Genomic DNA, 27,325 nt, shown 5'->3' with positions numbered 1-27,325 from the left:
TTGTTTTTAAAATTGTGACAAAGTAATTCACCTCGTGGATTATACAACTTTGTCAAAATTATGATCATTATCGTAATGGCAGTTTGAACTGAACACTTTCAGAATGTAGTATTATTAGACTCGATTTAAATTAAACTATGAGTGGATCAGCGTTTTCCATTTCGTCCATCGTGACCATCGCCTGCGGCTGCATTTCACGCCGTTGCCGCGGCTGCGATCAGGGTCCGACATTCGGCACGATTTTAAACTTGACGCACGGCTGAAATTTGGGTCAAAATCGGGCTGAAAATGGAAAATAACTGAACCTTAAAGTCTGAATTACTCGACACAAATTCAAGTTCAAGTTTTTAAGCGATCCATTTTGCAGTGCGCTTCAGCATGCTCATTTTAAAATATACTTTCAGACACACAACGTTTAATAGTTGTGTAGGTATAAAACGGACTCTGGCTTCTCCTCTGTTCTCTCTCTTCTTCTTCTTCTTCTTCTTCTTCTTCTTCTTCCTCTTCTTCTTCTCTCGCTGTAGCTCAGTATGTGGCCGACTGTGATGGTAAGAAATCTACCAAACCACAACCCGCTGGCTCCTCCCCCATTGTTCATTTGGTTTATTAACGCACATTTTGATTATAATAAGCTTTACCTAATGTTTCAGCCTCGTTGTGCTTCTGTTTGAACCTGAGCATCATCAGGGGCGGTTCTAGACCTCCTTTATCTGTTACATAAGACTTGTATCTGTTGTTTTTTAATGTGTTCACGTTGGTTTAAGAGGGAATAGACATTTGTCTTATACATTATTATTATTATCATTATTATTATTTTTATTATTATTGTTAGTCATATGATCATCATTATTATTATTTAATTATTACCACTATTATTTATTGTTATTATTATTATAGTATTATTTATTTGTTTTTATTATTTTTAGGCCCGAGCGCCACAAGCTGGCGAGAGGCCTATTAATCTCGTAAGGCCGTGCGAAGCACGGCTGCGAAAGTGCGCACGTAGTGCGCACGAAATCGAGCGCGAAGCACTCGCCCACTTCCAAACACTCACTAACGCACTCCTTCACTCACGCACGCCCCGTGCATACTAATTAATAGTAGGAAAATGGAACATTACCGTTGTAAACGGGCGAAGCCCGTGCAAAAGTGCGCACTAAACGAGCACTTTACATTGGGATGACGACCGCGAAGCGGTCGTCATCCCAATGTAAAGTGCTCGTTAAAGCACTCATTTGCCCTAATATAAAGCACTCATTTGCCCTAAGTAGCTCACGAATACGTTCCCCATCTCTTGCATGTTCCGTGCATATAAGCATGTAATGCAAAAATTTTACATTATTACTGTATAGAGGGCCAAAAACACAAAGTGGGCGGAGCCCACTCAAAATTTAACGAAAGTACCCGTCAGTGACCAGGGACCCACACCATGAGGTAGGAAAGCGCGAGCGCTTTCCGAAAATGTATAGTTTATGATATTTGAAAAATGGGAAACATTGTTTTCGCATCGGAATATTATTCTTTCTTCTTCTTCTCGGGACCAACCCCCCTATTTTTCACCCAGTGAACATTGACGAAAAGTCACAAAAAATTTGCACACCTCTAAAAATCGTGCCTCTCTACATTCTGGCTATTTCCCTTTTCTAAAATAAAAAAAAATTGGCGCGTCAGCGCCCCCAAATGTACCAAAAATGCATTGAGAGATGGGAAATGACCCAAAAAAAATCTGATTGTAGAATCATGAAATTTGGCGCAGAGGTAGATGGTGACAAGAGAAGTAAAAAATATTATCACGGCAACGCCGTCCGCCCAACCAAATGTCGGCCATATTGCTTCAAAAATGGCTAAACATGACTTCGGAGTTTTTCCAAACGTCGTACTTTTACGAACTCCTCCCAGGGCGTTGGCCCTAAAAAGCTGAAATTTGGTGAAAATGCTACTGAGGAGTGGGACATCAAAAGTTATCCAAATTACATTGATACCTGTCACGGTCTCTGTGCGGCGAAGCCGCAAACTGTAGCAAGAATTTCAGAAATCTCCCAAATTTAACATTTCTGCCGTTTGCGCAGATAAAGTCCGAATTGTGTCAAATTAGAATCAGTTGTTAAACTCTTTGCCCTAAACCTACTTGAAGTGAAATAAATTAATTTGGAGCCACAGCGCCCCCTACAGATTTTATATGGAGGTTATCTTATATCTTATCTTAAATATTTAGTTTTGCAAAATTATATGAAATTTGACACACAACTCAATTTTGGCATCCCCATCAAAAAAGTCAATGAGACCCATGTCATAATTGTTATGGCTTTGCCGTAACGATGACCGAAACCTTCCATGTTATTCCAATGGGGAAATCGCCAGAACATGTTTACACTTTAGACTTTCACAAACTCCTCTTAGGGCGTCAGCCCTATTAACCTGAAATTTGGTGAGACTCATCTTCAGGGGTGGACCATCAAAAGTTATCCACATTTTTATTCAAAGAGTCACGGTGTCTGTGCGGCAAAGCCGCACATTTTGCCGAGAATTCAAAATAAAATTGCTTTTTGATGGTAAAACAAAGGGGAGAAGATGTGACAGCGTCACAGATTCAGCAGTAGGCGTACTAAAAGGACAATTGGGGCGCGTTAGCGCCCCCTCCTCTTGCGGCGTGGCGGCGGCGTGGCGGCGGCGTGGCAAGGGCCGATCATTGCCGCTTGCGGCTATATTTATTATTTATTATTATACAGATTACTTTTAGACTAATACAACAAAATAAAAAGGGGCAGCTTTTTAATCAATAATAATAAATGAGATAATAATAATAATAATAATAATAATAATAATAATAATAATAATAATAATAATAATAATAATAATAATAATAATAATAATAATGATAATACTAATACTAATAATAATTTAAAACTCCCAGTGACTGAAAATGAAGCTTCTTTTAGCCCATAATGCCGAGCTTCAGGTGGTAGAGTCGCCAAAAATGGTACTCAAGAAAGACTTGAGTGTCTCTATTACTCATGTCGAAGTACAAAATAGTGGTACAAAGAATTACTCAAACAAGAGTCAAAAAGTATTAGGGGTAAAAGTAACTTTAGGAGAAACTGTTTGGACCTGATTCTGATTTATAATGAGTCGGAAGGACAAAACATTAAATAATGCATCAAATCTGGATTTTCAAAGAATAAATAGAGAATAATAGAATAATAGAATGGAAAAAGTACAATTTATACAAAAGTACTGTTAGAACCGCCCTTGAGCCAAACAGTAAATGCATGTTTTGTTGAGATATGCAAAGCTAATGTTTAAAGGAACACTATGTATCTTTAAAACATCCAACTTTCAAATAACCACGTTCAAACCACTGTAAAATCTGAAAACGATATTCCTTCAGTTTTGGCAGTAGAAAAGTTGCATAGTGTTGCTTTTTTTTAATGATTTTGCAAGCGCATGTCTTTGTTTGTTTCGACGTGTAATTGCCGCTGTATTTTGTAATAACCAGATGAGAACGTGATCCTTTTTGTTGCCGTGGTAACAAAGTGCTCTCCCATGTGGTGTTCTCATTGTTCTCTCTGTTGTTTGGTTCAGCATCAGTATTTGGTCGACGCCCTGCAGTGGAGAGCGCAGAGCGACCCGGACCATGTGCTGTTTGTGCTCCTCAACGCAAAGGTCAGAAGTGTCTCATGTAAATGTGTTCAATTCATTTTATTCATTTTATTCATTTCATTCATTTTATTTTACATATATATTTTTGCCTTGGATGAAGCGTGTCGTTGAAGCGTGTTGTGAAAGCGTGTCGGTGAAAGCGTGTGGATGAAGCGTGTGGATGAAGCGTGTCGTGAAAGCGTGTTGTGAAAGCGTGTGGATGAAGCGTGCCGTGAAAGCGTGTCGGTGAAAGCGTGTCGTGAAAGCGTGTCGGTGAAGCGTGCCGTGAAAGCGTGTCGTGAAAGCGTGTCGGTGAAAGCGTGTCGGTGAAAGCGTGTCGTGAAAGCGTGTCGGTGAAAGCGTGTCGGTGAAGCGTGCCGTGAAAGCGTGTCGGTGAAAGCGTGTCGGTGAAGGCGTGTGGATGAAGCGTGTCGTGAAAGCGTGTTGGTGAAGCGTGCCGTGAAAGCGTGTTGGTGAAAGCGTGTCGTGAAAGCGTGTTGGTGAAGCGTGCCGTGAAAGCGTGTCGGAGGAAGCGTGTGGATGAAGCCTGTTGTGAAAGCGTGTCGTGAAAGCGTGTGGGTGAAAGCGTGTCGTGAAAGCGTGTCGGTGAAAGCGTGCCGTGAAAGCATGTCGGTGAAAGCGTGTGGATGAAGCGTGTTGTGAAAGCGTGTCGGTGAAGGCGTGTGGATGAAGCGTGTCGTGAAAGCGTGTCGTGAAAGCGTGTCGTGAAAGCGTGTGGATGAAGCGTGTTGTGAAAGCGTGTGGATGAAGCGTGTTGTGAAAGCGTGTCGGTGAAAGCGTGTGGATGAAGCGTGTCGGTGAAAGCGTGTGGATGAATTGTGTCGTAAAAGCGTGTCAGTGAAAGCGTGTCGGTGAAGCGTGTCGTGAAAGCGTGTCGGTGAAGCGTGTCGGTGAAAGCGTGTCGGTGAAAGCGTGTCAGTGAAAGCGTGTTGTGAAAGCGTGTTGGTGAAGGCGTGTTGTGAAAGCGTGTTGTGAAAGCGTGTGGATGAAGCGTGTTGTGAAAGCGTGTCGGTGAAAGCGTGTGGATGAAGCGTGTCGGTGAAAGCGTGTGGATGAAGCGTGTCGTGAAAGCGTGTTGGTGAAGGCGTGTGGATGAAGCGTGTTGTGAAAGCGTGTTGGTGAAGGCGTGTGGATGAAGCGTGTCGTGAAAGCGTGTGGGTGAAAGCGTGTCGTGAAAGCGTGTCGTGAAAGCGTGTTGTGAAAGCGTGTGGATGAAGCGTGTTGTGAAAGCGTGTGGATGAAGCGTGTTGTGAAAGCGTGTCGGTGAAAGCGTGTGGATGAAGCGTGTCGGTGAAAGCGTGTGGATGAAGCTTGTCGTGAAAGCGTGTTGGTGAAAGCGTGTTGGTGAAAGCGTGTCGGTGAAGCGTGTCGTGAAAGCGTGTCGGTGAAAGCGTGTCGGTGAAAGCGTGTGGGTGAAAGCGTTTGGGTGAAAGCGTGTCGTGAAAGCGTGTCGGTGAAGCGTGTCGTGAAAGCGTGTGGGTGAAAGCGTGTCGTGAAAGCGTGTTGGTGAAGCGTGCCGTGAAAGCGTATCGTGAAAGCGTGTGGAGGAAGCGTGTTGTGAAAGCGTGTCGGTGAAGGCGTGTGCATGAAGCGTGTGGGTGAAAGCGTGTTGTGAAAGCGTGTGGATGAAGCGTGTCGTGAAAGCGTGTCGTGAAAGCGTGTCGTGAAAGCGTGTTGTGAAAGCGTGTGGATGAAGCGTGTCGTGAAAGCGTGTGGGTGAAAGCGTGTCGTGAAAGCGTGTCGTGAAAGCGTATCGTGAAAGCGTGTTGTGAATGCGTGTGGATGAAGCGTGTTGTGAAAGCGTGTGGATGAAGCGTGTTGTGAAAGCGTGTCGGTGAAAGCGTGTGGATGAAGCGTGTCGGTGAAAGCGTGTGGATGAAGCGTGTCGTGAAAGCGTGTTGGTGAAAGCGTGTCTGTGAAAGCGTGTCGGTGAAGCGTGTCGTGAAAGCGTGTCGTGAAAGTGTGTTGGTGAAAGCGTGTTGGTGAAGCGTGTCTGTGAAAGCGTGTCAACGAAAGCGTGTCAGTGAAAGCGTGTCAGTGAAAGCGCGTCAGTGAAAGCGTGTCGGTGAAGCGTGTCGTGAAAGCGTGTTGGTGAAAGCGTGTCGGTGAAGCGTATCGGTGAAAGCGTGTCGGTGAAAGCGTGAAAGTGTGTCGTGAAAGCGTGTCAGTGAAGCGTGTTGGTGAAAGCGTGTCGGTGAAAGCGTGTCGGTGAAAGCGTGTTGGTGAAGCGTGTTGTGAAAGCGTGTTGCTCTGCTTTCTTGTCCAGGGCATGACGGTGAGCACAGCCACGTGTGTCCAGCTCCACAAACGGGCGGAGAAGATCGCGGCGGCCCTGATGGAGAAGGGCAGCATCAACACCGGGGAGAACGTGGTGCTGCTTTACCCTCCAGGTGAACATGAACATAGGGCTGGAATAGAGCTCGGCCGTTGCCATGGAAATCCGCCGTGTGTGCTAAACGTGCGTAGATAGAGTCGCCAAAAACGATGTGAGAAACTGGTTCTTACGTTCATCGCTCTGAAGTGTTGGGCTGCGTTCACAACACACTTTTGATTGGTTGATGTTATTGATTTGACGTGTTAAAGTTCAAGTCTGAGCCCATTTTTACCTCCAGAGTTCTAACTTGATTTGTCGGTTTTAGAGCGAGACTCTGGAGGTGACGCTAACACTTTCTCTTTGTTTCTGTGGGACAAAGACGATGATTTGAGTCTTGTCTGAGTTCAGCTGGAGAAAGTTGTTTTGCCTCCACAAACTGATCTGTTGATGCAGTGACAGAGTGAATCCACTGGTCCAGATTCACCTGCCGATCTGACTCGTCTGCATCATTGTGATAGGACACATTTTCACTGTGTATCAGCTGACCTAACGGCAGCATGTAGAGGATGAACAGAAGGGGTCCCAGGACTGACCCTTGGGGAACCCCACAGGTCAGGGGCATGTGGCCTGAGACACAAAGTACTTCCCGTCTTCCAGATAGGACCTTAACCAGTTCAGGGCGGGGCCAGTGATGCCCACCCAGTCCTCCAGTCTCTGTAAGTGAGACCCATGATCGACAGTGTCAAAAGCAGCACTCAGATCAAACAGAATTAAGACTGAGGCTTTGCCCGTGTCAGTGTTCAGGCGGATGTCATGTGTCACTTGAATGAGATCAGCTTCTGTGATGTGATCTGAAACCTGACTGAAAAAGATCAAAAGAGTTCTTGAGGAAGTGGTTTAGCTGTTGGTGGCCCAGAAACGGCGGGTTAGAGATGGGCCGATAAATCTTCATTGCTGTGGCATCCAGACCGCTCTTCTTTATCAGAGGCTTTATGTTGTTTTCAAGGCCTTTGGGCTGAAGTGACATATTCACTATGTCAGCGATTGGTGTCAACACAGACTTTAAAAATCGAGTGGGCAACTCATCCAGGAAGTATGTAGACTACGGCTGGGTATTGCCTAGTACCTCACGATGCAATACATATCCAAATACAGGGTCCACGATACGATACGTGTCCTGATTCATGCAAATCCCTTGAAAACTCTGTAATTTCGAAAGACTTCATGTTGCTGAAGCGTTTCACGATACACATTTCTGCATCGATACACGTATTGCCAAGAAGTCCGTCACGATGTATCACGATATCGATATATTGAGCACAGCCTTAATGTAGACGAACTCAGACTGGTGATGATCTCCTGGATAGTTTTGTCAGTTACAGGTGAAACGTCTCGAAGTGTCTCGCTGTAGGATTGTCATTTGCCTTGTGGAGTTGATAGTATTTTTAATATCCCCCCGAGTACGAATATGTTATGCAGTTCAAAAAGAGTCGCCCATATTTGAGTGTTTACTTTTGTAGTTTAGGGCTGCAGTCAGAATGGAGTAACAGGAAGTATTTTTATGAAACATTTGTGATAAATAAACGTTTGTGTGTCCTTTAGGCATTGACTTGATCGCTGCGTTTTACGGTTGTCTCTACGCCGGGTGTGTCCCAGTCAACGTCAGACCGCCTCATCCCCAAAACCTGGCTGCCACTCTGCCCACCGTGCGCATGATCATCGACGTGAGTGTTATCTGAAGCAGGGCGCTCAACGTGCTAACGTGCTAACGTCTGTTTGGACCTAACACACTCTGTCAGATCCCGCAGCGAAGTTTTCCTGAGCAAAGGAGGAAAGTTCAGGAGGTTCAGGCAGTTAAACGCTCCAGAACAGACTAAAGACGCTCCAGAACCGACTAAAGACGCTCCAGAACCGACTAAAGACGCTCCAGAACAAACTAAAGACGCTCCAGAACAGACTAAAGATGCTCCAGAACAGACTAAAGACGGTCCAAAACCGACTAAAGACGGTCCAGAACCGACTAAAGACGCTCCAGAACCGACTAAAGACACTCCAGAACAAACGAAAGACGCTCCAGATTAAACTAAAGATGATTCAGAACAAACTAAAGACGTCCCAGAACTGAATAAAGACACTCCAGAACAAACTAAAAACGCTCCAGAACAGACTAAAGACGCTCCAGAACCGACTAAAGACTCCCCAGAACAAACTAAAGACGCTCCAGAACAGACTAAATATGCTCCAGAACAGACTAAAGACGCTCCAGAACTGAATAAAGACGCTCCAGAACTGAATAAAGACGCTCCAGAACAAACTAAAAACGCTCCAGAACAAACTAAAGAAGCTCCAGAACAGACTAAAGACGCTCCAGAACAAACTAAAGACGCTCCAGAACAAACTAAAGACGCTCCAGATTAAACTAAAGACGCTCCAGAACAAACTAAAGATGATTCAGAACAAACTAAAGACGCTCCAAAACAGAATAAATACGCTCTAGAACCGAATAAAGACGCTCCAGAACAAAACGCCGCAGCAGAGATCTGGAGTTGAACAGCGACCGCTCTATGGGGAACATAAAACTCTTGTATGAGCGCTAAAACAAGAAATATGAACAAATATGTCACGTGTAGAACATTATTCCTCCAGATTGACTTTTGGACGGCACAGTCAATAAGTACAAGTGTAAAATAACTGCATTTATTAGATTTTAATCTAATGCAGATAGAAGAACGGGTCCGATTCTGTTTCTTTTTGTCCAGAATAGTTTTCCGCATAATAAAGAAGTCTCTGTCCCGTCTCCTCAGGTCAGCAGAGCAGCTTGTATCCTGACCACTCAGAACCTCACCAGGATCCTGCGCTCAAAGGAGGCGGCGGCTTCTGTCAATATTAAAACTTGGCCAACGATCATTGACACAGGTGAGATTTACTGACCATAATTATCTTGTATTAATTATTGTGTATTTATTGGTTCAGAAAACTGTAAGAAATTCTGCTGCAGTCGATTATTTAAGACTCAAGGTTGAAATATGGAGACTGACGGGTTCTAGATGCTTTATATTACACTTTGATATATAAACACAAAAATAAATAAATACAAACTTAAACGTCTAAGAATATGAGATGATGTGGTGTTGTTGTTGTTGTTGTTGTTGTTGTGTTTTGTATCAGATGACCTCCCTCGACGACGCCCGCCTCAGATCTACAAACCTCCGACTGCAGAGATGATCGCGTACCTGGACTTCAGCGTGTCCACCACAGGCATGCTGACCGGCGTCAAGGTGAGGAACCACGCAGGGAGGAACCATGCAGGGAGGAACCATGCAGGGAGGAACCATGCAGGGAGGAGGGACCATGCAGGGCAAAGGAACCATACAGAGCAGAGGAACCACACAGGGAGGAGGAACCACCAGGGCAGAGGAACCACCAGGGCAGAGGAACCATGCAGGGAAGAGGAACCACGCAGGGCAGAGGAACCACGCAGGGTAGAGGAACCACCAGGATAGAGGAACCACACAGGGTAGAGGAACAACACAGGGTAGAGGAACCACACAGGGTAGAGGAACCACACAGGGTAGAGGAAACACACAGGGTAGAGGAAACACACAGGGAGGAGGAACCACGCAGGGAGGAGGAACCATACAGAGCAGAGGAACCATGCAGGGAGAAGGAACCATGCAGGGCAGAGGAACCAATCAGAGCAGAGGAACCACGTAGGGCAGAGGAACCACGCAGGGCAGAGGAACCACGCAGGGCAGAGGAACCACGCAGAGCAGAGGAACCATACAGAGCAGAAGAACCACACAGAGGATTGGATTCTCAAGAATGGGACCTTGGCTGCGTTGCTCGCAGCAAAAAGGTTGTGGGTTTGACTCCCGGATGGTTCTGTGTGAGTTTGCATGTTCTCCCTCGTGTCTATCTGGGTTTCCTCCCATCAACCCAAAACAAAGCCTGTTAAGATCCTGACAGCTCCCCCAGCCACACTGAAGGACAGTTCCCCCAGCCACACTGAAGGATGGGTCAAATGCAGGGAATTAATTACCCTCATAAATTACACCTTGACCTGACTCAACTGTGTTTCATTTTTCAAATCTCTCACCAGTGTGTTTCATGTTTCAGATCTCTCACCAGTGTGTTTCATGTTTCAGATCTCTCACCAGTGTGTTTCATGTTTCAGATCTCTCACCAGTGTGTTTCATGTTTCAGATCTCTCACCAGTGTGTTTCATGTTTCAGATCTCTCACCAGTGTGTTTCATGTTTCAGATCTCTCACCAGTGTGTTTCATGTTTCAGATCCCTCACCAGTTTGTTTCATGTTTCAGATCTCTCACCAGTTTGTTTCATGTTTCAGATCTCTCACCAGTGTGTTTCATGTTTCAGATCTCTCACCAGTTTGTTTCATGTTTCAGATCTCTCACCAGTGTGTTTCATGTTTCAGATCTCTCACCAGTGTGTTTCATGTTTCAGATCTCTCACCAGTGTGTTTCATGTTTCAGATCTCTCACCAGTGTGTTTCATGTTTCAGATCTCTCACCAGTGTGTTTCATGTTTCAGATCTCTCACCAGTGTGTTTCATGTTTCAGATCTCTCATCAGTGTGTTTCATGTTTCAGATCTCTCACCAGTGTGTTTCATGTTTCAGATCTCTCACCAGTGTGTTTCATGTTTCAGATCTCTCACCAGTGTGTTTCATGTTTCAGATCTCTCACCAGTGTGTTTCATGTTTCAGATATCTCACCAGTGTGTTTCATGTTTCAGATCTCTCATCAGTGTGTTTCATGTTTCAGATCTCTCACCAGTTTGTTTCATGTTTCAGATCTCTCACCAGTTTGTTTCATGTTTCAGATCTCTCACCAGTGTGTTTCATGTTTCAGATCTCTCACCAGTGTGTTTCATTTTTCAGATCTCTCATCAGTGTGTTTCATGTTTCAGATCTCTCACCAGTTTGTTTCATGTTTCAGATCTCTCACCAGTTTGTTTCATGTTTCAGATCTCTCACCAGTGTGTTTCATGTTTCAGATCTCTCACCAGTGTGTTTCATGTTTCAGATCTCTCACCAGTGTGTTTCATGTTTCATGTTTCAGATCTCTCACCAGTGTGTTTCATGTTTCAGATCTCTCACCAGTGTGTTTCATGTTTCATGTTTCAGATCTCTCACCAGTGTGTTTCATGTTTCAGATCTCTCACCAGTGTGTTTCATGTTTCAGATCTCTCATCAGTGTGTTTCATGTTTCAGATCTCTCACCAGTTTGTTTCATGTTTCAGATCTCTCACCAGTGTGTTTCATGTTTCAGATCTCTCACCAGTGTGTTTCATGTTTCAGATCTCTCACCAGTGTGTTTCATGTTTCAGATCTCTCACCAGTGTGTTTCATGTTTCAGATCCCTCACCAGTTTGTTTCATGTTTCAGATCTCTCACCAGTTTGTTTCAGGTTTCAGATCTCTCACCAGTTTTTCATGTTTCAGATCTCTCACCAGTGTGTTTCATGTTTCAGATCTCTCACCAGTGTGTTTCATGTTTCAGATCTCTCACCAGTGTGTTTCATGTTTCAGATCTCTCACCAGTGTGTTTCATGTTTCAGATCTCTCACCAGTGTGTTTCATGTTTCAGATCCCTCACCAGTTTGTTTCATGTTTCAGATCTCTCACCAGTGTGTTTCATGTTTCAGATCTCTCACCAGTGTGTTTCATGTTTCAGATCTCTCACCAGTGTGTTTCATGTTTCAGATCTCTCACCAGTGTGTTTCATGTTTCAGATCTCTCACCAGTGTGTTTCATGTTTCAGATCTCTCATCAGTGTGTTTCATGTTTCAGATCTCTCACCAGTTTGTTTCATGTTTCAGATCTCTCACCAGTTTGTTTCATGTTTCAGATCTCTCACCAGTGTGTTTCATGTTTCAGATCTCTCACCAGTGTGTTTCATGTTTCAGATCTCTCACCAGTGTGTTTCATGTTTCAGATCTCTCACCAGTGTGTTTCATGTTTCAGATCCCTCACCAGTTTGTTTCATGTTTCAGATCTCTCACCAGTGTGTTTCATGTTTCAGATCCCTCACCAGTGTGTTTCATGTTTCAGATCTCTCACCAGTGTGTTTCATGTTTCATGTTTCAGATCTCTCACCAGTGTGTTTCATGTTTCAGATCTCTCACCAGTGTGTTTCATGTTTCAGATCTCTCATCAGTGTGTTTCATGTTTCAGATCTCTCACCAGTGTGTTTCATGTTTCAGATCTCTCATCAGTGTGTTTCATGTTTCAGATCTCTCACCAGTTTGTTTCATGTTTCAGATCTCTCACCAGTTTGTTTCATGTTTCAGATCTCTCACCAGTGTGTTTCATGTTTCAGATCTCTCACCAGTGTGTTTCATTTTTCAGATCTCTCATCAGTGTGTTTCATGTTTCAGATCTCTCACCAGTTTGTTTCATGTTTCAGATCTCTCACCAGTTTGTTTCATGTTTCAGATCTCTCACCAGTGTGTTTCATGTTTCAGATCTCTCACCAGTGTGTTTCATGTTTCAGATCTCTCACCAGTGTGTTTCATGTTTCATGTTTCAGATCTCTCACCAGTGTGTTTCATGTTTCAGATCTCTCACCAGTGTGTTTCATGTTTCATGTTTCAGATCTCTCACCAGTGTGTTTCATGTTTCAGATCTCTCACCAGTGTGTTTCATGTTTCAGATCTCTCATCAGTGTGTTTCATGTTTCAGATCTCTCACCAGTTTGTTTCATGTTTCAGATCTCTCACCAGTGTGTTTCATGTTTCAGATCTCTCACCAGTGTGTTTCATGTTTCAGATCTCTCACCAGTGTGTTTCATGTTTCAGATCTCTCACCAGTGTGTTTCATGTTTCAGATCCCTCACCAGTTTGTTTCATGTTTCAGATCTCTCACCAGTTTGTTTCAGGTTTCAGATCTCTCACCAGTTTTTCATGTTTCAGATCTCTCACCAGTGTGTTTCATGTTTCAGATCTCTCACCAGTGTGTTTCATGTTTCAGATCTCTCACCAGTGTGTTTCATGTTTCAGATCTCTCACCAGTGTGTTTCATGTTTCAGATCTCTCACCAGTGTGTTTCATGTTTCAGATCCCTCACCAGTTTGTTTCATGTTTCAGATCTCTCACCAGTGTGTTTCATGTTTCAGATCTCTCACCAGTGTGTTTCATGTTTCAGATCTCTCACCAGTGTGTTTCATGTTTCAGATCTCTCACCAGTGTGTTTCATGTTTCAGATCTCTCACCAGTGTGTTTCATGTTTCAGATCTCTCATCAGTGTGTTTCATGTTTCAGATCTCTCACCAGTTTGTTTCATGTTTCAGATCTCTCACCAGTTTGTTTCATGTTTCAGATCTCTCACCAGTGTGTTTCATGTTTCAGATCTCTCACCAGTGTGTTTCATGTTTCAGATCTCTCACCAGTGTGTTTCATGTTTCAGATCTCTCACCAGTGTGTTTCATGTTTCAGATCCCTCACCAGTTTGTTTCATGTTTCAGATCTCTCACCAGTGTGTTTCATGTTTCAGATCCCTCACCAGTGTGTTTCATGTTTCAGATCTCTCACCAGTGTGTTTCATGTTTCATGTTTCAGATCTCTCACCAGTGTGTTTCATGTTTCAGATCTCTCACCAGTGTGTTTCATGTTTCAGATCTCTCATCAGTGTGTTTCATGTTTCAGATCTCTCACCAGTGTGTTTCATGTTTCAGATCTCTCACCAGTGTGTTTCATGTTTCAGATCTCTCACCAGTGTGTTTCATGTTTCAGATCTCTCACCAGTGTGTTTCATGTTTCATGTTTCAGATCTCTCACCAGTGTGTTTAATGTTTCAGATCTCTCACCAGTGTGTTTCATGTTTCAGATCTCTCATCAGTGTGTTTCATGTTTCAGATCTCTCACCAGTGTGTTTCATGTTTCAGATCTCTCACCAGTGTGTTTCATGTTTCAGATCTCTCACCAGTGTGTTTCATGTTTCAGATCTCTCACCAGTGTGTTTCATGTTTCAGATCTCTCATCAGTGTGTTTCATGTTTCAGATCTCTCACCAGTGTGTTTCATGTTTCAGATCTCTCACCAGTGTGTTTCATGTTTCAGATCTCTCACCAGTGTGTTTCATGTTTCAGATCTCTCACCAGTGTGTTTCATGTTTCAGATCTCTCACCAGTGTGTTTCATGTTTCAGATCTCTCATCAGTGTGTTTCATGTTTCAGATCTCTCACCAGTTTGTTTCATGTTTCAGATCTCTCACCAGTTTGTTTCATGTTTCAGATCTCTCACCAGTGTGTTTCATGTTTCAGATCTCTCACCAGTGTGTTTCATGTTTCAGATCTCTCACCAGTGTGTTTCATGTTTCAGATCTCTCACCAGTGTGTTTCATGTTTCAGATCCCTCACCAGTTTGTTTCATGTTTCAGATCTCTCACCAGTGTGTTTCATGTTTCAGATCCCTCACCAGTGTGTTTCATGTTTCAGATCTCTCACCAGTGTGTTTCATGTTTCATGTTTCAGATCTCTCACCAGTGTGTTTCATGTTTCAGATCTCTCACCAGTGTGTTTCATGTTTCAGATCTCTCATCAGTGTGTTTCATGTTTCAGATCTCTCACCAGTGTGTTTCATGTTTCAGATCTCTCACCAGTGTGTTTCATGTTTCAGATCTCTCACCAGTGTGTTTCATGTTTCAGATCTCTCACCAGTGTGTTTCATGTTTCATGTTTCAGATCTCTCACCAGTGTGTTTAATGTTTCAGATCTCTCACCAGTGTGTTTCATGTTTCAGATCTCTCATCAGTGTGTTTCATGTTTCAGATCTCTCACCAGTGTGTTTCATGTTTCAGATCTCTCACCAGTGTGTTTCATGTTTAAGATCTCTCACCAGTGTGTTTCATGTTTCAGATCTCTCATCAGTGTGTTTCATGTTTCAGATCTCTCACCAGTGTGTTTCATGTTTCAGATCTCTCACCAGTGTGTTTCATGTTTCAGATCTCTCACCAGTGTGTTTCATGTTTCAGATCTCTCACCAGTGTGTTTCATGTTTCAGATCTCTCACCAGTGTGTTTCATGTTTCAGATCTCTCACCAGTGTGTTTCATGTTTCATGTTTCAGATCTCTCACCAGTGTGTTTCATGTTTCAGATCTCTCACCAGTGTGTTTCATGTTTCATGTTTCAGATCTCTCATCAGTGTGTTTCATGTTTCAGATCTCTCACCAGTGTGTTTCATGTTTCAGATCTCTCACCAGTGTGTTTCATGTTTCAGATCTCTCACCAGTGTGTTTCATGTTTCAGATCTCTCACCAGTGTGTTTCATGTTTCAGATCTCTCACCAGTTTGTTTCATGTTTCAGATCTCTCACCAGTTTGTTTCATGTTTCAGATCTCTCACCAGTGTGTTTCATGTTTCAGATCTCTCACCAGTGTGTTTCATGTTTCAGATCTCTCATCAGTGTGTTTCATGTTTCAGATCTCTCACCAGTGTGTTTCATGTTTCAGATCTCTCACCAGTGTGTTTCATGTTTCAGATCTCTCACCAGTGTGTTTCATGTTTCAGATCTCTCACTAGTGTGTTTCATGTTTCAGATCTCTCACCAGTTTGTTTCATGTTTCAGATCTCTCACCAGTGTGTTTCATGTTTCAGATCTCTCACCAGTGTGTTTCATGTTTCAGATCTCTCATCAGTGTGTTTCATGTTTCAGATCTCTCACCAGTGTGTTTCATGTTTCAGATCTCTCACCAGTGTGTTTCATGTTTCAGATCTCTCACCAGTGTGTTTCATGTTTCATGTTTCAGATCTCTCACCAGTGTGTTTCATGTTTCAGATCTCTCACCAGTGTGTTTCATGTTTCAGATCTCTCACCAGTGTGTTTCATGTTTCAGATCTCTCACCAGTGTGTTTCATGTTTCAGATCTCTCACCAGTGTGTTTCATGTTTCAGATCTCTCACCAGTGTGTTTCATGTTTCAGATCCCTCACCAGTTTGTTTCATGTTTCAGATCTCTCACCAGTGTGTTTCATGTTTCAGATCCCTCACCAGTGTGTTTCATGTTTCAGATCTCTCACCAGTGTGTTTCATGTTTCATGTTTCAGATCTCTCACCAGTGTGTTTCATGTTTCAGATCTCTCACCAGTGTGTTTCATGTTTCAGATCTCTCATCAGTGTGTTTCATGTTTCAGATCTCTCACCAGTGTGTTTCATGTTTCAGATCTCTCACCAGTGTGTTTCATGTTTCAGATCTCTCACCAGTGTGTTTCATGTTTCAGATCTCTCACCAGTGTGTTTCATGTTTCATGTTTCAGATCTCTCACCAGTGTGTTTAATGTTTCAGATCTCTCACCAGTGTGTTTCATGTTTCAGATCTCTCATCAGTGTGTTTCATGTTTCAGATCTCTCACCAGTGTGTTTCATGTTTCAGATCTCTCACCAGTGTGTTTCATGTTTCAGATCTCTCACCAGTGTGTTTCATGTTTCAGATCTCTCACCAGTGTGTTTCATGTTTCAGATCTCTCATCAGTGTGTTTCATGTTTCAGATCTCTCACTAGTGTGTTTCATGTTTCAGATCTCTCACCAGTGTGTTTCATGTTTCAGATCTCTCACCAGTGTGTTTCATGTTTCAGATCTCTCACCAGTGTGTTTCATGTTTCAGATCTCTCACCAGTGTGTTTCATGTTTCAGATCTCTCACCAGTGTGTTTCATGTTTCATGTTTCAGATCTCTCACCAGTGTGTTTCATGTTTCAGATCTCTCACCAGTGTGTTTCATGTTTCATGTTTCAGATCTCTCATCAGTGTGTTTCATGTTTCAGATCTCTCACCAGTGTGTTTCATGTTTCAGATCTCTCACCAGTGTGTTTCATGTTTCAGATCTCTCACCAGTGTGTTTCATGTTTCAGATCTCTCACCAGTGTGTTTCATGTTTCAGATCTCTCACCAGTTTGTTTCATGTTTCAGATCTCTCACCAGTTTGTTTCATGTTTCAGATCTCTCACTAGTGTGTTTCATGTTTCAGATCTCTCACCAGTTTGTTTCATGTTCAGATCTCTCACCAGTGTGTTTCATGTTTCAGATCTCTCACCAGTGTGTTTCATGTTTCAGATCTCTCATCAGTGTGTTTCATGTTTCAGATCTCTCACCAGTGTGTTTCATGTTTCAGATCTCTCACCAGTGTGTTTCATGTTTCATGTTTCAGATCTCTCACCAGTGTGTTTCATGTTTCAGATCTCTCACCAGTGTGTTTCATGTTTCAGATCTCTCACCAGTGTGTTTCATGTTTCAGATCTCTCACCAGTGTGTTTCATGTTTCAGATCTCTCACCAGTGTGTTTCATGTTTCAGATCTCTCACCAGTGTGTTTCATGTTTCAGATCTCTCACCAGTGTGTTTCATGTTTCAGATCTCTCACGCCGCGGCCAGCGCTCTGTGTCGCTCCATCAAACTCCAGTGTGAACTTTACTCGTCTCGACAGATCGCCATCTGCCTCGACCCGTACTGTGGCCTCGGCTTCGTCCTCTGGTGCCTTTCAAGGTAGAGTGACATGACAGTCTTGTGTGTGTGTGTGTGTTTGTGTGTGCGTGTGTGCGTGCGTGTGTTGTACGTGTGTGTATTGTACGTGTGCATACTTCCCAACCGAAGATATTTCAATCGAAAAATCAAAAATCGACCTTTTCTACGCCGTTATCCTTAATTTTGTTAGTGAAGGCGAGCGGGGGGGAACAGCAGACATGGGCGCCGCCATGTTTGTTGTGATTACTCTAAGAATGCTGGGCGTGTTTCCGTCCCAGAATGCAAATCGCAAAGTTAAAGTGCACAGGTGGTGTTTAATATGAAATCGACATCATGATGAACGACGTGAGCGGTGCCGAAACTAGTGGCGCCAATGACAAACCGGTAGATTCAACACTGCCTGGTCTGTTCAATACAGAAACATATTGAGGAGCGAAAAGGGGGACGGATGTGCGCGTGTGTGTATTGTACGTGTGTATTGTACGCGTGTGTATTGTACGCGTGTGTATTGTACGCGTGTGTATTGTACGCGTGTGTATTGTACGCGTGTGTATTGTACGCATTTGTATTGTAGAACGTATGTAACGTGAATCCCATGGCTGCATTCTGTGAGAGGTTGTGTTGTTCTTGGTTTTGTTGTTTGCAGCATTTATTCGGGGCACCAGTCGATCCTGATCCCTCCGTTTGAGCTGGAGAGTTGTGTTGTTGGTTTTGTGGACAGGTTGTGTTGTTGTTGGTTTTGTTGTGTTATGGTACATCTAACTGTTGGTTTTGATGTTTGCAGCGTTTACTCGGGGCACCAGTCGATCCTCATCCCTCCGTTTGAGCTGGAGTGTTTCGTGTTGTTGGTTTTGTGGACAGGTTGTGTTGTTGTCGGTTTTGTTGCGTTGTGGTATATCTAACTGTTGGTTTTGTTGTTTGCAGCGTTTACTCGGGGCACCAGTCGATCCTCATCCCTCAATTCGAGCTGGAGAATTTTGTATTGTGTTGTTGTTGGTTTTGTTGCGTTGTTGTACATCTAACTGTTGGTTTTGTTGTTTGCAGCGTTTATTCGGGGCACCAGTCGATCCTCATCCCTCCGTTTGAGCTGGAGTCTTTTGTGTTGTTGGTTTTGTTGTGTTGTTGGTTTTGTGGACAGGTTGTGTTGTGGTACATCTAACTGTTGCTTTTGATGTTTGCAGCGTTTATTCGGGGCACCAGTCGATCCTCATCCCTCCGTTCGAGCTGGAGACTTGCGTGTCGCTGTGGCTCACCACTCTGAGTCAGTATCGTATCAGGGACACGTTCTGCTCGTACTCTGTGATGGAGCTGTGTACCCGGGGCCTGGGCACGCAGACCGACCTGCTCAAGGTGCGCACTCACTGCTGTAGCTCTTTATACTGTTCTTTTATCACATCATTTAAAAAAGGGTTTACTTGGATTCTCCTACTTGATTGTGATTGTGTCAGTGGCATAAAGTGACAAGGGAACGTCTTTGTTGCTTTACTTCTCTACAATCTTACAATTACTTTTACTTCAGTTCGTTTCAGAATATAAGTATCTGTACTTATTTCTCTACTATTTTTATTTGTGTATTCTGCACATAAGAAATGGCAAATTCAGACAGAAACGAGTTAAAGATTCAAAAGAAACTAGTGCAAGAGAGACTGAAACATGTGTATTGTAAAGCCTTCACCTGATATAATGTATAATACCGTATTTTCCGGAGTATAAGTCGTACCAGCCAAAAAATGCATAATAGAGAAGATAAACACATATATAAGTTACACTGGAGTATGAAATGCGGTTGCAAGTGTGAAAATAACAAATAATATCACATATAAGTCACTCTGGAGTATAAGTATATAAGTATAAATATAAGTATATAAGTATGAATATAAGTATAAGTCGCATCCCGGCCAAAACTATGAAAAAAGGTGCAACTTATAGTCCGGAAAATACGGTATATAAACCAATAAGACAAAACAAATACTACACATAAATGACTAATCATATTTTTCGACTGGATGGATGTGAAAAGCCTGTTCCTTCATTATTGGAGCTAAAACTTTAATAAATCAGACTTAGAATTAAATGTAAAATTGAAACTGTTTTTTTGTGTCTTTTAGGCGCGAGGAGTGAACTTATCGTGTGTGCGGAGCTGCGTGGTGATCGCAGAAGAGCGCCCACGCCTGGCCCTGTCGCACTCCTTCTCCAAACTGTTCAAAGACGTGGGTTTGTCGTCCAGAGCGGTCAGCACCGCCTTCGGGTCCCGGGTCAACCTCGCCGTGTGTCTGCAGGTCATTTTACAGCCTTTTTACAGCATCCAACAGCGTAGTTTGTTCAAAGCATTTAAAAAGGATCATAGTTTCCAAATTAAAAGCATTAAAATCTACAATAAAGGATTAGATTTCAAGTTAATGGTCTTACATTTGTTTTTATCGTAGTAGCATTATAGTTTTTGTCAGAATATGTTTATGTTTTATGATTACATTTATCCACTCGCATAAATTAGATGTCTGTGTTGAAGTTTAACCTTTTATAGACTTTATAATTGCATTAAATATTTAAAAAAAAAGAAATTCCCCCATAACTATATTTGAATTAAGATTATATTGTTATGAATGCATAAATTTCCCATAAATTTGCCTAAACCTGGAGCTGTTGTGACTCGATGAACATGTTGTGTGTTTTGGTCTCAGGGCACGACTGGACCTGATCCGTGTACGGTTTACGTGGACATGAAATCCCTCCGCCACGACAGGTACGGAACACGCAACACGCCTTTAATCCAAGAGCAGACAAAACAATACTCGAGTAAAGGTGAAAGTATCGCATAAAAAGTACTGAAGCATCCAATTCAAATATTGTTCAAGTTGATTTTGAGAACTATTTAAGTGACAAACGTAGTGATTTTAATAAAGATTTGTGCTCATTTTGGTTCCACAGATGTAACTGCGTTGATAATGTTATTTTTTTTTTGTAATTTAGATCTACCGTATTTTCCGGACTATAAGTTGCACCTTTTTTCATAGTTTTAGCCGGGGTACGACTTATACTTATATACTTATACTTATACTCCAGAGCGACTTATATGTGATATTATTTGTTATTTTCACACTTGCAACTGCATTTCATACTCCAGTGCGACTTATATATGTTTTTTTTTCTTCTCTATTATGCCTTTTTTGGCTGGTGCGACTTATAGTCTGGAAAATACGGTATTTTTGTTCTGGGGCTTGAACTCAGAACGTTTTATCTGGATAAATAAAAATAAACGTACTTTCCACTTTTCAGCCCAGTTCAACAACGTAGTGGAGTCAAAAGTACACATCCTGCTCTCAAATGCAGTAAAGTTAAAGTAAAAAAAATGTCCTCTGTAAAATGTACTTAAGTAGAGCACAAATACCACAAATAAAATAAGTTTTACCTTTGTACTTTGTTCCTTTCCACCAAAGCTCAAAAGGCCAATCTCTGCTATTTTTGATACGCTACGATATATTGAGTACCTTATTTTCTGGACTATAAGTCGCACCAGCCAAAAAATGCATAATAGAGAAGATAAAAACATATATAAGTCGCGTTTTGGGTGAAATGCATTTGATAAAATCCAAGACCAAGAACAGACATTTCATCTTGAAATGCAGTTTAAAATAATAACAGATTAGAGAACATGGTGAATAGGTGTACGTATGCTAATGCTAACACCTTCAGCTACATGAGGCACAGACAGAACTGTGGTAAGTGTCTGGTATGTTAACGTAACATATGAACAGTTATTCAGATAACTATAGCATAAAGAACATGCTAACAAGTTTACCAAAGCATCAGTTTTACCCCAAATCACTAAATCCATTGAATTCTTCTTCCTCTGTGTCACTTCTAAACAACTCCACAAACTCCAGAGGTAGAGGAAGTGCAGATTCTTCTTCTGCGTCGCTTAGAGCCTAGAGCGCCCTCTTGTGGTTGTCAGTGTGAAAATAACAAATAATATCACATACAAGTCGCTCTGGAGTATAAGTCGCACCCCGGCCAAAACTATGAAAAAAGCAAATACGGTAATAATTATGATCTTTGAATGTTAGAATCCCCTCAGAACCAGGATCTTAATGATAATCTAAATAAAGACATAATCAAAGACGTAAACTGCACTGAGCGTTCGTGTGGTGGTTTTCAGAGTTCGACTGGTGGAGCGAGGAGCGCCGCAGAGTCTTCCACTGATGGAGTCGGGGAAAGTAAGGTTCATGAAGGTTTCACTCCCGCTTTCCACGGCTGAACTTTTACAAAAAACGCATTTCCTTTTCAGATTTTGCCCGGAGTTCGAGTAATAATAGTAAACCCCGAGACGAAAGGGCCGCTCGGCGATTCACATCTCGGGGAGGTAAAACTACAGGACACACACACAGATCCTCTCCTGTCCCTCAGTTCTGCCTGGTTATGCATGTTTCAGATGTTTCTCCAGACGTTTTAGATGTTTCTCCACATAATAACCAGGCAGATCCTGTCCTGTCCCTCAGATCTGCCTGGTTATGCATGTTTCAGATGTTTCTCCACATAATAACCAGGCAGATCCTCTCCTGTCCCTCAGTTCTGCCTGGTTATGCATGTTTCAGATGTTTCTCCAGACGTTTTAGATGTTTCTCCACATAATAACCAGGCAGATCCTCTCCTGTCCCTCAGATCTGCCTGGTTATACATGTTTCAGATGTTTCTCCACATAATAACCAGGCAGATCCTCTCCTGTCCCTCAGATCTGCCTGGTTATACATGTTTCAGATGTTTCTCCACATAATAACCAGGCAGATCCTCTCCTGTCCCTCAGATCTGCCTGGTTATACATGTTTCAGATGTTTCTCCAGACGTTTCAGATGTTTCTCCACATAATAACCAGGCAGATCCTCCTCTCCTGTCCCTCAGATCTGGGTGCACAGTCCTCACAACTCCAGCGGATACTACACCATCTACGGAGAGGAGAGTCTTCAGGCCGACCACTTCAACACCAAACTCAGCTTCGGAGATCCACAGACGCTTTGGGCCCGCACCGGATACTTGGGCTTTGTCAAGAGGACCGAGTTATTGGACGCCAGTGGAGGTGAACAAACTCTCTTAAAATGACACGTTTCATTTAACGGTGGACGATGTGTAAAAAGAAATATGATTGTAATCGCAGAGTATTGAGTACATTGTTCAAAACTGAAAAAAATTAATGTAAAAATGATCTCAAAAAGACGTGTTGTGTAATTAAGGGTAAAGTGGTATTTCTGTCCTTTTGTCGTGAGTTAGAATCAGAGAAGCTTCCAATGAATATGATGAATAATACCGTATTTTCCGTAGTACAAGTCGCACCAGCCAAAAAATGCATAACAGAGAAGAAAAAACATATATTATAAGTCACATTTTTTGAGGAAATGTATTTGATAAAATCCAAGACCAAGAACAGACATTTCATCTTGAAATGCAGTTTAAAATAATAACAGATGAGAGAACATGGTGAACAGGTGTACGTATGCTAACGCTAACACCTTCAGCTACATGAGGCACAGACAGAACTGTGGTAAGTGTCTGGTATGTTAACGTAACATATGAACAGTTATTCAGATAACTATAGCATAAAGAACATGCTAACAAGTTTACCAAAGCATCAGTTTTACCCCAAATCACTAAATCCATTGAATTCTTCTTCCTCTTTGTCACTTCTAAACAACTCCACAAAAAGGTAGAGGAAGTGCAGATTCTTCTTCTGCGTCGCTTAGAGCCAAGAGCGCCCTCTTGTGTTTGCCAGCGTGAAAATAACAAATAATATCACATATAAGTCACACCTCGGGCAAAACTATGAAAAAAGGTGTGACTTATAGTCCAGAAAATACGGTAGTTGAAACAAAATATAGACATTTTAGGACAGTCCTGGTGCATTGTGAAAATATCATATGTTCATGAGATAATTCCCCAAAAACAAAGATTCAAATTCAAACAGTTGATACACGTTTGAGCCGAGTGAAAACAGATGTAAAACGTTGATGATATTGCGTTTTGCTGCCTGGGCTAACCGCAACGGAACACATAATAAACATGTTTAAGTGTTTTATTCACGTCGTCACACGCTTCCCGTTCATGTCTCTGGATGATCCTTGAACTCGTGTGTCATACTTTGACTCCAGATCGCCATGACGCCCTGTTTGTGGTCGGGGCCCTGGATGAGACGCTGGAGCTGAGGGGGCTGCGCTACCACCCCATCGACATCGAGATCTCCGTGTCCCGAGCGCATCGCAGTATCGCTGAGAGGTGCGTCGCCACACGCTGTGGGAAATACACGCATCACAAGCAAATCACACGTACATCACATTAAAATCACAAGCAAATCACATGCAAATCACACATACATCACAATCACATTCAAATCACACATACATCACAATCACATTCAAATCACACGTACATCACAATCACATTCAAATCACACGTACATCACAATCACATTCAAATCACACGTACATCACAATCACAGTCAAATCACACGTACATCACAATCACATTCAAATCTCACGTACATCACAATCACATTCAAATCACACGTACATCACAATCACATTCAAATCACACGTACATCACAATCACATTCAAATCACACGTACATCACAATCACATTCAAATCACACGTACATCACAATCACAGTCAAATCACACGTACATCACAATCACATTCAAATCTCACGTACATCACAATCACATTCAAATCACACGTACATCACAATCATAGTCAAATCACACGTACATCACAATCACATTCAAATCACACGTACATCGCAAACACATTCAAATCACACGTACATCACAATCACAGTCAAATCACACGTACATCACAATCACATTCAAATCACACATACATCACAATCACATTCAAATCTCACGTACATCACAATCACATTCAAATCACACGTACATCACAATCACATTCAAATCACACGTACATCACAATCACAGTCAAATCACACGTACATCGCAATCACATTCAAATCACACGTACATCACAATCACATTCAAATCACACGTACATCACAATCACATTCAAATCACACGTACATCACAATCACAGTCAAATCACACGTACATCACAATCACATTCAAATCTCACGTACATCACAATAACAGTCAAATCTCACGTACATCACAATCACAGTCAAATCACACGTACATCACAATCACAGTCAAATCACACGTACATCACAATCACATTCAAATCTCACGTACATCACAATCACATTCAAATCACACATACATCACAATCACATTCAAATCACACGTACATCACAATCACAGTCAAATCACACGTACATCACAATCACATTCAAATCACACGTACATCACAATCACATTCAAATCTCACGTACATCACAATCACATTCAAATCTCACGTACATCACAATCACAGTCAAATCTCACGTACATCACAATCACATTCAAATCACACATACATCACAATCACATTCAAATCACACGTACATCACAATCACAGTCAAATCACACGTACATCGCAATCACATTCAAATCACACGTACATCACAATCACAGTCAAATCTCACGTACATCACAATCACATTCAAATCTCACGTACATCACAATCACAGTCAAATCACACGTACATCGCAATCACATTCAAATCACACGTACATCACAATCACATTCAAATCTCACGTACATCACAATCACATTCAAATCACACGTACATCACAATCACATTCAAATCACACGTACATCACAATCACATTCAAATCACACGTACATCACAATCACATTCAAATCTCACGTACATCACAATCACATTCAAATCACACGTACATCACAATCACATTCAAATCTCACGTACATCACAATCACATTCAAATCACACGTACATCACAATCACATTCAAATCACACGTACATCACAATCACATTCAAATCACACGTACATCACAATCACAGTCAAATCACACGTACATCACAATCACATTCAAATCACACGTACATCACAATCACAGTCAAATCACACGTACATCACAATCACATTCAAATCACACGTACATCGCAATCACTTTCAAATCGTGAGAAAATCACAATGACATCACATTCACATCACAAGCAAATCATAAGTAAATCACAATCAAATTACAATTAAATCACAAGCAAATCATACTCGCATCACAATCACATCACATTCAAATCACAATCAAATCATAAGAAAATCACAAGCAAATCACATCAGAATCTCATCACAATCTCATCACAATCAAATTACAATCAAATCACAAATAAATCACAATCACCTCACAATCACATCACATTCAAATCACAAACAAATTAGAATCAAATCACAGTCAAATCACAATCAAATCACAATCAAATCACAATAAATCACTTCTGGCTGTGTATCTGAGCATACGTGGTGTATAATATTTATAACGTGTCCGTTTCCCGCTCAGTGCTGTGTTTACATGGACCAACCTGCTGGTGGTGGTGTCCGAACTGTGCGGCTCGGAGCAGGACGCGCTGGACCTGGTGCCGCTCATCACCAACGTGGTCCTGGAGGAGCATCACCTGATCGTGGGCGTGGTCGTCATCGTGGACCCCGGGGTCATCCCCATCAACTCCCGGGGCGAGAAGCAGCGCATGCACCTGCGGGACTCCTTCCTGGCGGACCAGCTCGACCCCATCTACGTGGCGTACAACATGTGAACGCCCCGCGAGGCCGCTAACGCCGCGGCCGCTAACGCCCCGCCGTGGCCGCTAACACCCCGCAAAGTTGGAATGGTTTAGCCCGACGTCCGGACCGAGGCTTGTACAATAGGAAGAGGTTAACGCAATTGGAGAAATGATACGTTGTCCTCTTAAAACTGCGAATCATTGCGGACTATGGATGTCACAATATCACTTTTTTTTTCTTTTAATAGCGCGAAAAACGTCACGATTCAAAGATTGTTCGTGACAATGGATTGAAAATTTGACCAAAGAACAAAATAAATCCCACATTTTCTTTCTATTCCTTAAGTTTGTGACGAGCTTCAGGAACTCGAACGCTCTGAACGACAAAATAAAGTTAAAAAGTACTTTACGTTTAGTTTTTGGGCCGTAGATCAAAGATAAAATACTTAATTTAGCGCATAAAATGTTAGCTATTCTTATTTTTTCTATTATTTTATGGCCTAAACAATCACGATTATCGATTAAGCGATACAAACATATTCCAAAGATATAAAAGTGCGTATTAACAGTTATTTCTTTGTTGTCTGCACTGAAATGGAGCAAAGGATCATGGTCTATGTAGTTTTTAGCTACAAAACAATTCATTTAAGCAAAGAAACGTGTAGTTGTATATATTGTAACGGCCCGCGATGTTATTGTGAGCCTTTTGATGATACGATATCTCGATAATTCGCTTATTGTGACGTTCCTAATCCGGACTGGAGCCAAACTCAGACAGAATCGTGCAATCGGGTTTGTTTATTTCAGTGAGTCGGGCTGCAACGATTAATCAACGCGAGATTAATGGCTGTCGAATCGAAATATGCCATAATTTCATCCAAAAACAACACAATATCCGTTTTAATCCTTTTTATTCTTGATTTTAAACATTGAAAACACTTATAGACAGTTTTATTCTGCATAAACGCTTCTAAACCTAAAGTTTTTAGATCACAACAAACTTAAAAATGAGTTTCGTGTTTTAAAATGTGAACTTTGAACAGAATCTAAAATGTAAAAATCTCCAATCTGATCACGACGAGATATTTTACACCTTTTTATGACAAAGAAAGTGACGTTATTGAATCAAAATGTCCTAAAAAAGAAGACACAATTTCTGATTTTGTAAATATTCTCTATCTCGAAGCGTCCGTCACCGCATTTCAGCCGCCATGTGGTCG

General features: G+C 42.1%; 1 protein-coding gene across 2 annotated transcripts in view; it reads left to right on the top strand.

Moving 5' to 3' along the window:
* dip2bb (disco-interacting protein 2 homolog Bb) overlaps positions 1-26,286 on the top strand; it is a 77,445-nt gene extending 51,159 nt beyond the window's left edge. For both annotated transcript variants that reach the window (XM_072451513.1, XM_072451514.1), the window contains 14 exons: positions 3,583-3,663; positions 5,927-6,050; positions 7,577-7,698; positions 8,779-8,890; positions 9,143-9,252; positions 17,339-17,469; positions 18,630-18,798; positions 19,557-19,727; positions 20,130-20,191; positions 21,605-21,662; positions 21,734-21,808; positions 22,345-22,519; positions 23,586-23,709; positions 25,886-26,286. In XM_072451513.1, coding sequence (XP_072307614.1) covers positions 3,583-3,663; positions 5,927-6,050; positions 7,577-7,698; positions 8,779-8,890; positions 9,143-9,252; positions 17,339-17,469; positions 18,630-18,798; positions 19,557-19,727; positions 20,130-20,191; positions 21,605-21,662; positions 21,734-21,808; positions 22,345-22,519; positions 23,586-23,709; positions 25,886-26,138 — 1,767 coding nt within the window. In that variant the 3' untranslated portion in view covers positions 26,139-26,286. The remainder of the gene's footprint in view (positions 1-3,582; positions 3,664-5,926; positions 6,051-7,576; positions 7,699-8,778; positions 8,891-9,142; positions 9,253-17,338; positions 17,470-18,629; positions 18,799-19,556; positions 19,728-20,129; positions 20,192-21,604; positions 21,663-21,733; positions 21,809-22,344; positions 22,520-23,585; positions 23,710-25,885) is intronic.
* The last annotated feature ends 1,039 nt before the right edge of the window (positions 26,287-27,325 follow it).

Source organism: Eucyclogobius newberryi, unplaced genomic scaffold (assembly GCF_026437365.1).
Source record: "Eucyclogobius newberryi isolate DKJ021-1_F unplaced genomic scaffold, fEucNew1.0.hap1 SCAF_19, whole genome shotgun sequence".
Taxonomy (NCBI): domain Eukaryota; kingdom Metazoa; phylum Chordata; class Actinopteri; order Gobiiformes; family Gobiidae; genus Eucyclogobius; species Eucyclogobius newberryi.
This window is presented reverse-complemented; position numbering and strand designations above follow the sequence as displayed.